Source organism: Mesoplodon densirostris, chromosome 5 (assembly GCF_025265405.1).
Source record: "Mesoplodon densirostris isolate mMesDen1 chromosome 5, mMesDen1 primary haplotype, whole genome shotgun sequence".
NCBI lineage: Eukaryota > Metazoa > Chordata > Mammalia > Artiodactyla > Ziphiidae > Mesoplodon > Mesoplodon densirostris.
The window spans coordinates 28,128,625-28,145,745 of NC_082665.1; the positions used below are offsets into that span (position 1 = coordinate 28,128,625).

Sequence of the window (17,121 nt, forward strand, 5' to 3'; positions counted from 1 at the left end):
TGGGAAACAAAAATGCCTCCATACTGTTAGAAAACTAAGTAGATGAGAATTAACAGTGGAGCAGTAAGAAGAGATAAGATGGAGGTGCCCAGTGTATACAACACTGGTAGGCATTCGACCATGTTGATGAATCATTCAATTCAGTCACACAGAGGGTGCAGAAGAAAACAAAACAAAACAAAACAGTTATCTATACACTAATCTGTATCTAATCTATATCTAATCAGATTGTAGGATCTTCTGGTAGGAAATGGTGGGCAAAGCATTATAATCAATAATTCGAGGAAAGTAGGAAAGGAAAATATTTTTAAGTGCTCAAAATTTCTATTTAATTAAACAAACCTTATCAAAACCTATCAACACGAGAGTAAACAAATCCTATGTCTGCACAAAAGAATTAACTCTAGTAACATAAAATTATTCTTTTGACAAATCCATAAGCTTTCTACTTAAATTTTCATTTGAAATTCGAAGTACTGTCAGCAATTGGTAAGGTAATTTCAGACTGTGGGTGGCAAAGCTGTATGTTATGCAGCAATAGACAATGTGAGGGTGCAGGCATGCCCAAAGTACTTGCATTAAATAGCAAAAAACAAGTGGAAACAGTGCAGAGGGCTATAATAAAGGTACCTCGTCATCATAACCCCCCTCCTTTGACTCAATCATAAATTTCCCTACATGAGGAATCGCCACCTCTACAACTTGCTGGTTAGAAGGTGGTTGGCTTGTGGTATTTTCAGGTTTCTGCAGAAGAAAATCATTAGTGTGAACATTAGAAAAGCGCACAATGGAAGCACTCAGTTTAAGTGCATAGACTCTTGATCCTTTTAAAAATACCTGCATTTTTTTAGCATGAAATGAAAACATCTAAAACTGAACATTAAAGCAAATGCATTAATAAGGTAATAATACAAGACTTCCAGCTTTCACTTTGCATCTCAAACACTAAATTAAATTTTAATTTTTTTTCCCACAAAGCATCTTCAAATTCTTAAAAATAGTTAATACTGAAGTTGTATTTCCTACTGCTGTCTTTACAGGTGAAAGTTTTATTTACTTTTTAAAATTCTAATAACTCCACATAGCCTTTCTTGATATCTCCATCAAAATAAGATATGACCTCCTCTGAATCCAGGAGAGTCTGTAAGTTTCCTTTCTTATGATTTTACCTTTCTATCCTTTCTAATAATCGATTGTATAGCCACTTAATATCCACACTACTGTGTTTAAACCCACTCGGTCACAGCCTATGAGATCTAGTACAATATATTTACATCATGAGTGTCCAGTGAATCCTTGTTTTGGGGAAAGCTGCTAGAAAGTGATGTCTATTTTTAAAAACTCAGTCAGATTCTTCTTCTTTTCTTTGTTAAGAAATTCTAAGAATTTCACTAACCCAAACTAATGGAGTGGAAGCCAGTGTGAAATCCAGAAAGTCCACTCAAAGACACTAATATGGTTCATTCAAAACACTGTTCAGATTTCACAAGGATCTTACTTTACTGAATAGATTTATAACTAGCATATTCACTATTTACCTACAAACAAATTTCAGAAGTACTTAAGATGTTTGAAAGCAGCTTGCTTAAGTAATTTCAAATTGCACCATAAAAATTTCCCTAAGCAAAGATGAACTTTACTTTTGACATCAAATAAACAGAAAATTTTAATAAAAACAGAGTGGTTTTACTGCAGTTTAAAATACAGGTAAATTTTAGTGATGTGAAGACTTTCTGACTTTTCTAAAGTACATATGCGGAAAAAGTTTAACTGAACAATAAAACAAGAATAATGGCCAAAACCGGCATTGCTTCTTTTAAAAGAAATGTTATTTTTAACCATAACATTTTCAGAAAAGCTTTCCTCGTTCTGTTTGAGTCCTCAATTTTTCAAGAGGAAACAACCTGCATGGTTGTCATGATCGAGAGAGCTAATATTCAGCTAACCCAAAACCTGACACATTAATTGTTGTTCTATAAATGATAGGTATTACAAATATTATACTATTATGCTTCTTGAAATTGCTTATACCTGAATAATCCTAACCCAATATTACTACTTACAGAGATAAGCTTGGTCTATGACATTTAGTTAAGGATTTTTAATCCTTCCAGCATTTGAGAGAGGAAGAATTGTCCTATGTCTCCATTCACAAGAGTGAAATATAAGCAGGTTAACTAAGAAATTTGTCTGAACTTTTGGTGAAAAATTTCTCATAAGCAAACCAACCCAAAACAATACTATATTAAGAAGAAAAAATACAAATTTAAGGCAAGTAGCAACCAGAAAATGTATTCCTTAGAATACTTATCCTTACAAAATGACGTTTCCTTTGGAAAAAAACTGCACTTAGGAAAAATAAATGTTCTATAATCCTTTCCAGTTGCCACACAAGAGTTTCAACAGCAATAACACTAATTAATTTTTTGGGTGAAAGTTGAAAAAGAGAAGAAATTTTGGGCACATGTAGTTATTCTGTGTCCATCAAGTTTAGATATCCTAAAGTACCATAAAAATTTTTAATGTAAAGAATTTTAGGGTTCACTGAAGTAAAGTACATTTACCTTTTACTGTCAGGTCCCATATGAACACCTTAACAAAGGCTGAACTTGAAAGAGATTAAAGATAAGTTCCTCAGTTAATAAGTTGTAAAAATAATTAGAACACAAAGATTTTTATTAATTGCTTAAAATCTATTAAATACATGATTTTTTTAAAAAGTGGTCCCATAAAAGGGTAATTAGAAAGCTATATATCTTCAACCCCTTTGGCTTCCTTAATATACTCATACCTTTTTAACCTACTAACTAATGGGGAATCTAGTCTAAAGAAATAACCAGAAATATGGAAAAAGTTTCATTTTTAACAGCCTATTTATAATAATGTAAAAGTAGAAATCAATATACAAGGGGGAATGAGTAATAAGAATTTAATCACTTAATTGAATACTATTCAACCATTAAATGTTTTTTAGTTTGTAACATGGGGAAACTGTTATGTTCAGTGATTAAAAGAAGAAAAGTTAAGATATAAAATTTTGTATGCAGTAGTAACTCAATTACAAACTAAATCCCAAATCTGTATATAAAAATAAGAATGAAAGAAAACATACCAACTTATTAAGTGATTAACTTTGGGTAGTGGAAATATGCATGATTCTTTCTTAGAGTCTACTTTTTTGAATTTTTAAATTTTCTAAAATATTTCACTTAAAATGAAAGACATTCTTCTAAAAAGCAAGCTGTCTAAACATTTGGAGAGTATCTCTCTATGGTTTCTGTGATTCTAAGCTTTCCAGGAAATTCTTCTTCTACTAAGGTTGGAACTTTATTGTATATTTGTGAAATGTTTAAGACTTAAGTAACAGAAGGAAATAAAGAGCGACTTAGGGCCTACACTACATGCTAGGCACTTTAAAAAATGATCTTAATTCATCTGACAATCACCTCCATTTTATATAAAAGAAAACTAAGGTTTAGAAAAATTAAGCAACTTATTCAAGTATGCATAGCTAGCAAGAAGTAAAATTAATATTCAAAAACCCAGGACTATTTAATCCCTAGATCTGAAGACTCTGAAATTTAGTTTCTAAGGTATACCTTTAAAGGAGAAAACCCAGTAGGTGGTTACCACGATCCTAAGCAACTGACCATGAGACCAGGAACCACTGGTCAGACAGTCATGATTAATATATTCTCAGACATGCTTCAGAATTTACACAGACAATGTGGCCAACTATTGGTGCTACTCCAGAAGATATGCCAGATAGAAAAATATTTATGCTAGCTATCATATTCCCTCAATGCCATCTTTTTTCAAGTAAAGGTGAAGCAGTAGATTGCTAGCTTATAAGATGATATCAATAGGAATTAACTAATCAATCAAAATTTAAGTGCTGATTTCTACAAATTTAAATTACACATGATTAGCCAAACTAAAAAAAAAAAAAAAAAAATCATGATTCTACATTAAGCTAAGTAATGCATGCAGCTTTCTGATACCAGTTAAAAGAATGATACTTATTAGCCATAATGTAGGCTCTAACAAATAAAAATCTTAATTAGCAAAAGCCCTGGCAAATTATTTTTTTTTATATCAGGCAAAAATATTTCTCCCTTGTTATCTGCTCCTGTGTTTTTTCTCCCTCCCTAGGGTTTCTTCTACCATCCCCCAAGAAGTAGAAATCCCAGATCTATTAAAAGAATCATTTTTCAGGAAGTGCTTTAGAGTTAGCAATTCCTCATCGCAAGTTTTTTAGTCTCTAGGGATATTTGCAAAATTTAAAATGATCAAAAAAAATCTATCTATATTAATACATTTTTTAGGGTAAGATGATATATAATCAAACTTTTTCAAAAAGGAAATTAAATTAAAAAATATACTTTGTTCGTCAAAACATAATTAACAGAATACCCTATTAATCGAACATTTTGGTTAATCAAGATCTTATCATATTAAAGACATCACTGTAATTAGCAGGCTATTGTTGAGATTAAGTTCACTCAGTGGAAAATAATGTGTTGAAAAATTACATGTCCTGTTCGCTTTAGCACTCTAGGAGTGGAATCTTCAAATCCTAAAATTAGCTATCACGAAACTTGTATTAGACTTGCTTGTGTTCACTAATAAAATAAAAAATAAATGACAATAGCAACTGAATAGTTTCGTAGTATGAAATTCTTGAAACGTCTCTCAGAATATCATATTCATTGAAACGTAATGCAATACCAATGTGCTCAACTTACTGTTATAAAAAGACACACTTGAATACTTGAAAATTACCAATAAAGGAGGCTTATAATGACAATTTTATATAGGACAGTACTGAAATATGCATAAAGTGTTTTATAATATCATATTTATTCTACTAATAATACTCTAACCTACACTATCTAGTATTTTGTTAAACACAGTCCATGAAACAATGAAATTTAAACCTTATATTCCCAATTATTTCAATGTAATAAGACTAAAGATGGGAGGAGGGATTGAGGGAAAAGAAAATTAATGCTAAATTTTGTACTTCTCTTTTTTAAGTTCCAAATCAAATGACTAGTTCAGTCTATGATTATAATTTTTCATAATTCTTTAACAGGAAGATATAAACTTATTTTTTTTAAAAGAAGCATTTTAAAAATTACAGCTGAGGAAATTACCGCCTGGCAGTTAGGTGACACCTACAATCACTCATCATGTTCAAGTGAAGCCGTCCTTTGGCCTGGTCTCTCCTGACTCCCAGACAGGTCATTCTCCTTATACTGCTAGGAAACCTCATGAACATCGATGGGTATGTTCAGAGAGCTAAAAGAGAAAATTCTTACCGACTGTAAAACTGTTTCAGGACTTTTATCTTCATGCTCATGTGATGCCTTGGTAATTATTCGAATAGTTTCTTCTTTCAAGTGCTTTGAGAAATCACTTCTTGATGGCTGCTCTAGATATTCTGGTTCTCCTGCTTGTGCTTCATGAGAAAAGAATCAATTGTATATCTAATATAAATCAGTGAGTCTATACTAAGATATATCTGTTATTTATTTCTCATTTGAAGTTATACAATAATTAATTTTACTTTACTTACTCAATTTAAAGTAATACATGCTTCAATATAAAGCACTTCCCCCAGAATTTACCAAAAGAAAGAATCAGATCTCAGAGTAGTCAAATAATTACTGAAGAAAGCACTCATTATAGTTTATGCTAAGAAATTCATAGTAAAATTTTTTGTCATGATAAGTATCAAAGTCTAACTTTGGAAAATCACGAGCATTCTACCAAAAAAAAGAGGTAGGGGGGTGGTTTGTACAACAATCCTGGTCTGAGTTTCTGTAGAGAGCACAGTAGCTGTTTTTCTGGACACAGTATCCTTTTTCATACTTACCTAACAAAATCCTAACCCTGAATGAACCCAACCTTCTATCTTTTCTGAACCTGTTCCTGGTAGCTGAGTGTTGTCAGAGAAAAACAATTACAACTTGCCAAACCGGTACCAATATAAATTCAAGACTTCAAATACTACTTCTGTGAAGAACTCCTAAAGTTATATCTACTGACTATGTTCTGAGTTCAAAACCCACAGATGCAACAATGTACTCTGAATGTCCACTGGGTATTTAACAGACAGCCCCAAAATCCTTATACGACCTACAAGGCATTATATAAATGGGTCTCTGCCTATCTCTCCAACATTGCCGGGTGTCCTTTGCCCTTTACTCAAAAAGGAACATACTAGCCTTTTTTCAGCTTATCTAATACATCAGAGGTTTACCTTCCAACTTTTGGATCTTTCCTCATTTTCTTCCCTTTGCCTGTGTGTTCACCAATTCTCACCCCCCCCCCCATCTAATAACTTCTATATATCCTTTTGTTTAAATATCACTTCCTTATGGAAGTATTCCTGGTAACCCCATTTCTAAAGCAGGGTTGCTCTGCCTCAACACTACTGACATTTTGGTTCAGATGATTCTTTGGTGTGGAGGATTGTCCTGTGTACCCAGGCATCTACCCACTAGATGCCAGTTGTACTGTCCCCACAGGTGTGACAACCAGAAATGCCTCCAGTATTGTCAAATGCCATCCGAGGGACAAAATCACTCTCAGGTGAGAATAACTCCTCTAGAGTAAACGTATACTTTCTTTTTAATAGCACTTACCACAATTATAACTTCATTATTTTTGTTAAGTACTTGTTTCAAGCCCATATCCCCTGCTAGACTGTAAGAATCGAAAGAGCAGTGATGCTATCTCCCTTTTGTATTGCTATTTCTTCAATACCTAGCATATAAGAAGCACACAATAACTTAATGGAACAAATGAATTAATAAGCTAATGAATGGATAAAAAGAAATAAGAAAGTACACTAAAATGTTCTACAGTGTTACTGGGATAGGATGAGTCCTTGTTCAATCAATTGGTGGGACACGACAGGATTACTGTCTACCTTTCCAATATTTTACTAACTTAAAACTTTTCTCAAAGTGAAATATTATTCAAAAAGAAATAATGTAATTTCAACATAGATGCACGAGCATTCATTTATCCAATGAATTCTAATTAAGTGTCTAACTATGTGCCTGGCACTAGGCTAGGCACTGGGACTCTGAGTGTGAACAAAGCAGCCAGTCCCTACCCCCATGGAGTTTATAGTCAACTATGGAGAAAGTTATTCACCAAAGAATCACACATATGAATTGTGACAATATCATAATAATACGTTATAGGAATAAAATGGGGAAAGGGTAATTTAGATTATGGGATATGAGATAAACTGACTTTTTAGCTGAAGGATAATGGATTAGGTTTGAAAATGGAAGAATGAACAGCCCATGAAGTGAGCATAAGCTCAATCCAAAAGGCATCTAGTGTGGCTGGACTATAGTATTACAAGAGGGGAGAGGTGGCAAGAGATGATGCAGATAGGGACAAAACGGAGGCCTTTGAGTCACAAAAGTTTTGAAGGGCAAAGGAAGTGAATGAACGTTTTAAATACAATGGCAACATGTCAAGTTTAAAGAACATTATTCTGACCACACTGCAAAGAACAGATTAGAGAGGAAAGTAAAACTAGAAGTCAATGAAAGTACTAAAAGGTACTACAACAATATGAGCAAAAAACGACTATTCTTTTGGATAAAAGAGACAGCAAGAAAGAGAGAATTGGTTAGATTCAAGATGCATTTTAGACATAAAGGTTTGGAGACTGATGTGAAGATGACTTAAATTCAGGGTATGAGTAATTAGGATAATGGGAGTGAAATATACTATGACAAGGAAAACTAAAGGTAGAAATGTTTACAATGTGTGTGATAGGTAAAGAAGTTAAAAAAAGTTAAATGTCCTCATTTGTTTATTTCCTGACTTTGGACTGCAATGTTCTTTCAGTGTCCCTGTATGATAGACAAGGTTAAGAAAATCTTAACCACTACAACTCCAGCTTAGCAAGTCTTCTGCTTCTGGAAGGTTTCATAAGTGGCTTAAGTCAGCTGCTTTAGGGATTAACAGAGAGACTTCTTGTTGATAAAGCTTTCATTACTTGTGTCTTCCCCCTTTGTCTCTTCTCACTGTTATAGATAAAACATCAGTAATTGATAGTAGGATGTGAGCTTAATGCAATGAGGGCCAAGAAATCCATCTGGTGTGACACTGGTCTAAGCCAGGGAAACCTGGACAATGTATGTAAATTAAGTCCTTAAGAGAAAACGTAATTTTATCTGATCGACACAGTCAAATACACCTTAGGTGCCCAGCATCAAGGTTTCCTTCCACATAGGGATTTGAGTCCAAAAACCTTACGTGATGCTGAATGATTCTGCCTAAATGTCATATAAAACTATTTCCTCTAGAATTTTCCCTGTGTAAATATCTTCCAGGGAACTTATTTGAATGGTACTGTAATCACAGTAGGTAAACCTATAAGGATTCGAGTTCTGGGAGTTTGGAAACAAAAAACCCAAACTTCATTCCCAACATGTTTGTTGAGCATATGCCATTTTCAGTACCGAGCTAGGTATTAACAATGGTAAAAAAAAAAAAAAAAAAAGACAAAATTTACTCACTTTAAGGAATTCTCAACAAAATCAGATAAATGTATACTCCATTACAATACGAAGTACTGAATGCAGTAACAGACTTATGCACAAGGTAATACAGAAGCATTGTGGACCTAATACACACACTTGGAATGATGCTGCATGCTAAGAAAGGAGGAATGCCAACTGAGCTGAGTCTCGAAGGATTTGTAGAGAAAATTATCTTGATGAGAAAGAAGATGATTCCAGGCAGAAGGAATAGCATATGCAAAGGCACTGTAAGGACAGATAAAAGATTAATAAAATCCTTGCTATTAATGAGCCTTTACACTGGTAATCAAGATGAAATATAACATAAATTTGGTAGTGAGAAAAGATTGGGACTAGAATAGAGGAAACAAGGTAATAATTGCTACAGGGGTAATTAGGGGGATTCATAAAGATTTGGGGATATGAGGAAAGTCTTAAAATGGACAAAATTTCAAGAATAGTGAGGATAAGAGGACATTTTCCAAATGAAGGATACTTCATGAGCAAAGCCTTAATGACAGGAAAATAACCTACAAGCAAGAATAATGGGGAATACCCTGGTTTAGATGAAACATAGAATAGTAGTCTTGGAAGAATTACAAGGGAGTCAGATTATAATAGAGGGTCTTCATAAAAAAGGAAAGAGGTTTTAGCTTCATTTTGTCAAACCAGAAGAGTAAAAAACATGTTCACTAGAACAAATAACCAAAGGAAGAAATTAAAAAGCTCTTTCCACTACCTAGTGATAAGCACTATTAATATTTTTAGTATTATATATTCCAGATTTTACCTACCCAAATTTTTTTAAAAAGTTATTCTGAATGTACTGTTTTTAACTTAATATAACAAACGTTCTTCCTGTCGATACAACTTTTACTGGTTATACCATGTTCTTCTGTATAAAGGGCTCATACAACTAATATTGTAACATACATTTAGGCAATTTCCATTTCTTTGTTAAAAACAACATTAGGGGGCCTCCCTGGTGGCGCAAGTGGTTGAGAGTCCGCCTGCCGATGCAGGGGATACGGGTTCGTGCCCCGGTCTGGGAGGATCCCATATGCCGCGGAGCGGCTGGGCCCGTGAGCCATGGCCGCTGAGCCTGCGCGTCCGGAGCCTGCGCGTCCGGAGCCTGTGCTCCGCGACGGGGGAGGCCACAACAGTGAGAGGCCCGCATACCGCAAAAAACAAAAAAAAAACAAAAAAAAAAACAAAAAAAACAACATTAGGACAAAACATCTGGCTCTTTTATGTTTTTTGAACACACAATAGTTTTTGTCCATCCTGTATCCCTATAGAAGTCTCATCCCTGCTGGCCTATATAAATGGTAGGAGCTCAATAGAGACCATGCTGTTTCCTTTATGCACTAACTGGCATTTTATGTACTAACTAGTCCCACAGTTATTAAAATGTTATTGTTCAGGCTTCAGCTTGAAATACAGCTGGTGATTACTTATGTAACATTTGTTACTCTTAATTCCTGGAAGTCTTCTTTGGTTACCTACCTGCAGCTACAAACTCCTAAACACACTCATTTCACCGTGAATGACCAGTTCTCTGTAGAGGTATAAAATGTCCCTGTACCTGGAGTATCTTTCTAATCATTTATTTAGTTTATGGATGCTTCACTGAGATTTTTGGATGGCTGTCCTCCACATAAGATATTTTCCAGCCATGTTCTAGGTTGATAATAGAACTTACTCATTCACCTATTTGGCTGTTATATAAAATCCAACATTCTGAGAGTACTCAGAACTTGCTCCTTTAGTCCACCTTCATGTTGAAGTAAGGGGTTGGGAGGACCTTGGGGGTGTTCTATGCCTGTTTCCTGGTTATGGTCTTTAGCATTTTAAGAGAGTCAACTTGACAAGCAATTGACTTTCTGTCAAAGCATAAGGATCTGCTCTCTAATCAACTATTTAAAAAAAGAACAACAACTCATATCTTTCAGAAGTATTTCATACCTTAACTACTAATGAGTCATACTTATTACATGCACATTTAGAACAATATTTAAAGAGTACTGCATCAAAGAATAGCAGTCCATTTTTCTTACAGAAATGTATTTAAAATCAGTGATTCCCCAAAAGCAGCCTATAAAGAGCCATGCTAAGCTGGCTGCATAGAATCATCACAGAAACAATTTTAAGACTTCAGATTCCTAGGTGGCACCACAAACAGAATTCTCAGCAATGTGGGAAGCAGAGGCTTAGGAACCAAAGTTAAACCTAAAATTTATCCAGGATAGAGCTATATCTGCACAACATTTTTTAGCCTTCTTCCTTAATGTATAGTTATTTTGGCCATCCTTTTTTACATATACATCTTTATTGGAGTATAATTGCTTTATAATGTTGTTAGTTTCTGCTGTACAACAAAGTGAATCAGCTATATGCATACATATATCCCCATATCCCCTCCCTCTTAAGCCTCCCTCCCAATCCCACACCTCTAGGTTGTCACAAAGCACCAAGCTGATCTCCCTGTGCTATGCAGCAGCTTCCCACTAGCTATCTATTTTACACTGGCTATCCTTTTAAAATGGTTGCATTCCCATACACTGAGGATCACCCCTAGGAAACTCATTATTGCAATTTCCATAGGGAATGAAATCAAATCAGAAGATATTCAAGGGGCATCAACCATGTGTCATTTATTATGCTAGATTCTGGAGATTTAAATAAGAACATCACTCGGTCCCTGTTTTAAAGGAACTTGAAAATATTGAGGATATTGTTCATTCTACCAGGTCTTACTCTTAGGAACCAGCTGTACTTTCCTGGAATATCAGCTTATTTGTGACTTGCAGACCATTTGGTCTACAAGTCAAAAATAAGGTCATTTTTGTCAAAAATGAGGTCATTTTTTGTTTTCAGTTCCTTTTTGTTTTTAAAATCCGATGTTATATATATTGTAAGGGCTTCAAATAGTTTTTGAGTAAGATATGGGTAATACAAGCAAAACAGGCAAAGCTCTCTCTCCTTCAGAATAATTTGTTTTATACATACAGCCTAGAGCCATGCTGCTTAACCACAGGTATACCTCAGAATTATCTGAACATCTTTTTTAAAATATATATTCTGGACCCTTCCTCCACTGATTCTGATCGCAGTAAATCTTAGGTGGTATGTCCTGTTTATACTCAGAAAAAGTCCCCCAGGTAATTCTGATGTATCAATATATACCATGGTAAAGAACTGTTGGCTAAATCTCTACACATAAGTGTTAAGGTAAGTTTTCTTTTGCAGTAGGCAGGTTAGGGAGGTAGTGTGAGATGGACTAAAGAATACTTTTCTATCATTTATTATTTAGTTTCAGTAAGACAATGAATCATGTGAGAAAAGTGATGCCTATGGATTTCTTGGTCACCTGTTAGAGAAGAGGAACAAATTCTCATTTAATTAATACTATATAAATTAATATTCTTATTTGGAATATCACCCTTAAGAAATTGGATTTTAATGGTTCTTTACTGAAAAGATTTGCAGGGAGAGAAAAAAATCACTCTGATGGATTTTATGAACAGGATTTCCTTGTATTACTTCTACTAGTCACTCATAATCCTAGTGCACATCTGAGAGATTTAAACACAGGTTCTCTTTGACAGTTTGAAAGTATTATACCAAATTAAACAAATTACTTTGAAAACTGTGAGGAGAAACAGGAGAAAGATGGCATAGGCATTAAAGTAAAATTTCTCTACTAATGATAGGATGTAAGTGATTCCAATGAACACTATAATAGATTCCCTTATTCAATTGTGGTATGTTAAATTCCCCTGTAACAGAAGATGGATTTCTTAATATGATATGTAAGATAATACAGTAATAGAAACCAATCTTTTAAACAATAATCTCATACCCAAATTTATAGATTTAGAACATTCTATTTCTACTAACTCAAAATGTATATTTCTAGCAATTCTATACAGGACACAATGTTTTCTACTGAGGCAGTATTGTCACTGCTTTCTAAAAACCCAGTCTGGAAGATAACTATCATAACAATTACATATGAATTGACTTTTTCCATCTCTTTATTTTTTAGTTATTCTGGCTCCTTTCAGAAATACATCTGTATTTCTCTTCAAGTTTTTTTTTTTTTAAATACTAAAGAGGGACATGAACATATATGCCCAATACCTACTGTTGAATTTTTTAAAACTTACAAAACAGCATATAAAGTGTATAATAGGAAGTACTGATCAGGATAAAAAGGGTGTGGAGCATACACACATGTGGCCTTTTCATAGTGAGGGAATATAAGATGACAAATGTAAATGATGGTAGTCCTGTCAGATAGGAATATTAGTGGGGAATATGTATTAGTCTGATTTAGTAAAAATAAAATGTGTTAAGTCTGTAAATTTAGACAGTCTTGTGAGAAACAGAAAAGATGGAAACTGAGCCAAGAATAATAGGGTTGGAGCTTAACCAATGACTGGAGCACTCACCTTCATCTGAGTGCTTAGGTGCCACTATCACGCCAATTATGCAGCCCTGTCCTCCCACTAATAAGATAAGAAGAGCCATGTGCAACTGGAGCACTTAAAAGTTAAGCAAGGAATAACAGAGTAGCTCCGTCTTGGGGCAAGTTCTAGGGAGTAATTTGGAAAGGATATGTACAGAAGACAAGGGATGAAATCACAAAGAGATGGAACTGACTCAAAAATGAAAGGAACTATAACATAGTTACTACACTGTGATTTGAACTCAGAAACCTCTTGATAGCTACTGAGCTATTTTACTTCCTACTAATATGGACAAAGTTACTATAATGAAACTGCATTGTTGTGAAACTATAGAGTTTCACCTGTTCTACACAGTGGCCCTTGATGTACAGGAAGAAAGTACAGTCCTCGTCTGGTAGAGCTCACCAGAGACTACAATGGTGGTATTCAGATATACTGTACTGCATTTCTGTATCAATATGTTGGTATCTTTGTTGGTATAATACCATTATCTTGGTCTTTTAAAAATTCTGAATCAATGTCACTTAAAATCAAGATCAAAGGGGCTTCCCTGGTGGCGCAGTGGATGAGAGTCCGCCTGCCGATGCAGGGGACATGGGTTCGTGCCCCGGTCTGGGAAGATCCCACATGCTGCCGAGTGGCTAGGCCCGTGAGCCATGGCCGCTGAGCCTGCGCGTCCGGAGCCTGTGCTCCGCAACGGGAGAGGCCACAACACTGAGAGGCCCGCATACCGCAAAAAAAAAAACCACAAGATCAAGGACTCAACTATTCAATTCATATGAGAACAAGTTCCAAGTCTGGAAAGATCTGTGCATGCCTACATCAGTCTCCATACCATATTGTGGTATTACAAATCTCTCATTGAAAGAATAATTCCTTCTAAAGTTCAGATGATAATGCTGAAACCTACCTAGGTAAAGCTTCATGGGAATCTGTCTATAAAAGATGAAATTAAACAAACACCTAAAATGCTTTCTTAAAAAATAAAAACAAAACACACAGATCTTACAAAAAAAGGGTGATTCAAAATGATCCACTCAGAGTTATTAAAAAAAAAAAAAAGAGAGAGAGAGAAAGAGACAAATGGGGTTATGGAAAATATCTGTTTAATTTATCTCTTCTCATTTCCCCAACCACTAAACAGAAAGAGCACCTTTCCTACAATACAAAATGTCATCCTAAAATATTTTGACAACTTAGTGATGAAATTAATCTTAAAAAAACATTGTATTTTTTTAGCTTTGCTAGAACATATTTTTGTACAGTGTTATTCTTAATATTTTATTGATTTCATCACCTAGTAATTGTAGAATGTTTAATATTTATATTTTTATACACATCTTCTCATTTGTTTTACAGATCTATACAGATTTTTGCTTGGAATATATTAAATATTTAGTTCCTGCTAATTTTGTTTTTAAGAATTCTGAAAAAAAATCAAATAAATACTGTACATGAATTAATACTATTTACCAGTAGTGTTATTTTACTCATATATGAAATTATTAGAGTTCATTCCTTTGATAGCTTTAGTGAATTGGCTTGGGTTACCTGCGGTTTCAGTTTTTCTAAGCATCTTGCCAAGAAAAGTCAATCAAAGCAGGCAGAATAGGTAGAGGGAGAGTTAGCAGAATCATCTCATTTAACTTGAAAACGATATATATGTACATACAGTGTTATCAGGCAAAGGGGTAAACTAAATTGCTGCCTTTTATTATCTCTGAGTGATGGAGTTACAGATGATTTTTACTGGGAGTCTTCATATTTTAGGATAACTAAAGTTTTATGTTGTTTTTGCTTTTTCAACGAGCATATCTTATTTTTATAATAAAATATCAATAATAAACATGATATTGATAATAAAATGCAATAAAAGCAGACTAACCTGTTGTCACAGAAGACTCTGACTCTCTCAATTTCTGAGATGCTAAAAGTTTTTCCTGTAAAGCTTTCTGGGCAAGCTGTGCATCCCATTCTTCTAGTTCTTTCTCAAATCGCTGGTTGTCTTCCTCAACAAAATCTCTTAAGTCTGGTGGTAGTGTTTCTATTCCAACAAGGGCCTGCCCAGTTTCTTTATTAAACTCCTCTGCAAATCATATTTCAAAAAACTATTATAAAATTAAGGATTAAAGGAAAAGTGCAAAGCTCAAAATAGAAGATGTTTCAAATGTATTTAAAGTACAAATTATTACCACTTGGTGCATCAATATTACCTATATATTAAAAGAAAACTCAAACAAATGCTCAGAAAAACAATGATGCAAATATTTGATAATCCATTATAGGTAATGTTCTCAGCTTTTACTTTTAGGCTGAAGAGTAAAAAAATGGAACAAGACATAAGGTCAAAACTGTTTGCTACTTTTCAAACACTGACATAGTTCTACTTTTTCTATTATAAAATACCAGACGTTTGATTATTCATGAAGTAAAACTTACCACAAAATGAGAAGTAACTCATAACCTCGAAAGCTCAAAATAGAACTAAAATTTTTTCATCTGAAGCATTTAAGTATAGCAATATACTTATATGCAATTTGAAAACTAATCAATCAATATAGCAAGATTTCTTTAAACATCACATAAGTAGTACTTAAAAGGGTTACTCAACCTCTACCACACACACACAAAATAAATTTTAGCTTTCAGTCATAAATGAACTGCCTAACTAGTTTTGCTAAATGGTTAAATACAAAAGGAAAGTTTATTTTTATCAGTCTCAACAAACCTTTATTAAGTGCTTTTTATATGCAAAGCCTATATTAGAATATGAGAAATAAGAAGATTAAGACATAGTATGAAATGGTCCCTGGCTTTGAGCAGATCAGAGTGAAGTGGGAAAGACAAGTCAACATACAATTCAAACACATAAGTGCCCAACAGAGGTATGCTATGATAACACAAGGAGGGATACTTTGTGGCAGGTCAAGGAAAACTTGGCAGAGCAGATGACATCTGAATTGAATCTTGAGAGATGAGAAAGAATTAGGCAAAAGAAGAAAGAAATAAGATCATTACTGGCAAAAAATAAAAACAGAAAACATAAGAACATATAGATATAAATGTGTGAAATGATTTGGTGTGAGCCAAAGAAGTTCAAATATTAGTAAAGTACCTAAAGTTTGAAATGGACAATGGTTATAAATGAAGCTGGAGAGACAATTAGAGGCCAGAAAATGGAGGTTTTTTATGTTAGGTTACGGAGCTTGAATATGAGTCAATGTTTGACATAGTCATTAAAGGGATTTTAACAAGGAGAAAGAAGTCCGATTGACATTTTATAATAGTTACTAAATAGTTAACTTTGAATACAAAATATATTCCAGTTTTCAGCCCGGGTCACATTACTTTTCAATTCCAGTTTTCCCACCTACAGTAACGCAACAGCATTTCCTAATCATATTCATCACACTCTTTAGTAAACTACACTTAACTAATCACACCAGAGACCAGAGTCACGTAAAAGGGTTACTTATTTAAAAATATATACCACCCTATATATTTCATATTCTTACCTTGTATTAAGAATTGTGGCTTATCATTTATGTACATTAAACAGTATGCACTGGCATTTCTATAACCACCAAAAGAGTCCCTCACTAGCTCTTCCCATGATGATTTTGTTACAGCAATATCATTGTACTTCATCCACCTGTTTTCACGATGATCAAAAATGTATGCCCAGTAGTGCCCCGCATTAGCTTGGCCTTCATGAACTAAAACAGCATGTAAGCGATAAGGAACCTAAATATGAAAAAGAAGAGTTAAACTGTAGTTATGTAGTCTATTACACCACATCCCATGAAACCCACAAACCATTTGACTGGAGGATCCCATAGGAGCATATGTTTTTTAACAAGAGTAAATTGGCTGGGATTAAAGTTTTGAAAAAATTAAACTATGAAATAAAAGAAGGCAGGGGGCAGAGAGGATAAGCAAACTAAAGACATGTAAAACAGACAGGTATGTAAATAAGATGATTTTCAAAACTTTGGAAATATATTTGTTGATCTATTTAAGTTATTTCTTTCGAATAAAGAACTTATGATGAACATTTTTATATACAGCACGATTTAAATCTTCACAATTATAAA

The 17,121-nt window shown here is 34.0% G+C and overlaps 1 protein-coding gene across 2 annotated transcripts in view; it reads right to left on the reverse strand.

The window, feature by feature from the left end:
• Positions 1–17,121, reverse strand: part of USP25 (ubiquitin specific peptidase 25) — a 139,530-nt gene that overhangs the window by 27,326 nt on the left and 95,083 nt on the right. The window contains exons 16-19 of one of the 2 annotated variants that reach the window (XM_060098606.1): positions 16,543–16,771; positions 14,913–15,113; positions 5,322–5,461; positions 631–744 (exon numbers count right to left, since the gene is read on the reverse strand). In XM_060098606.1, coding sequence (XP_059954589.1) covers positions 631–744; positions 5,322–5,461; positions 14,913–15,113; positions 16,543–16,771 — 684 coding nt within the window. The remainder of the gene's footprint in view (positions 1–630; positions 745–5,321; positions 5,462–14,912; positions 15,114–16,542; positions 16,772–17,121) is intronic. The other variant, XM_060098607.1, reaches the window with a different exon arrangement.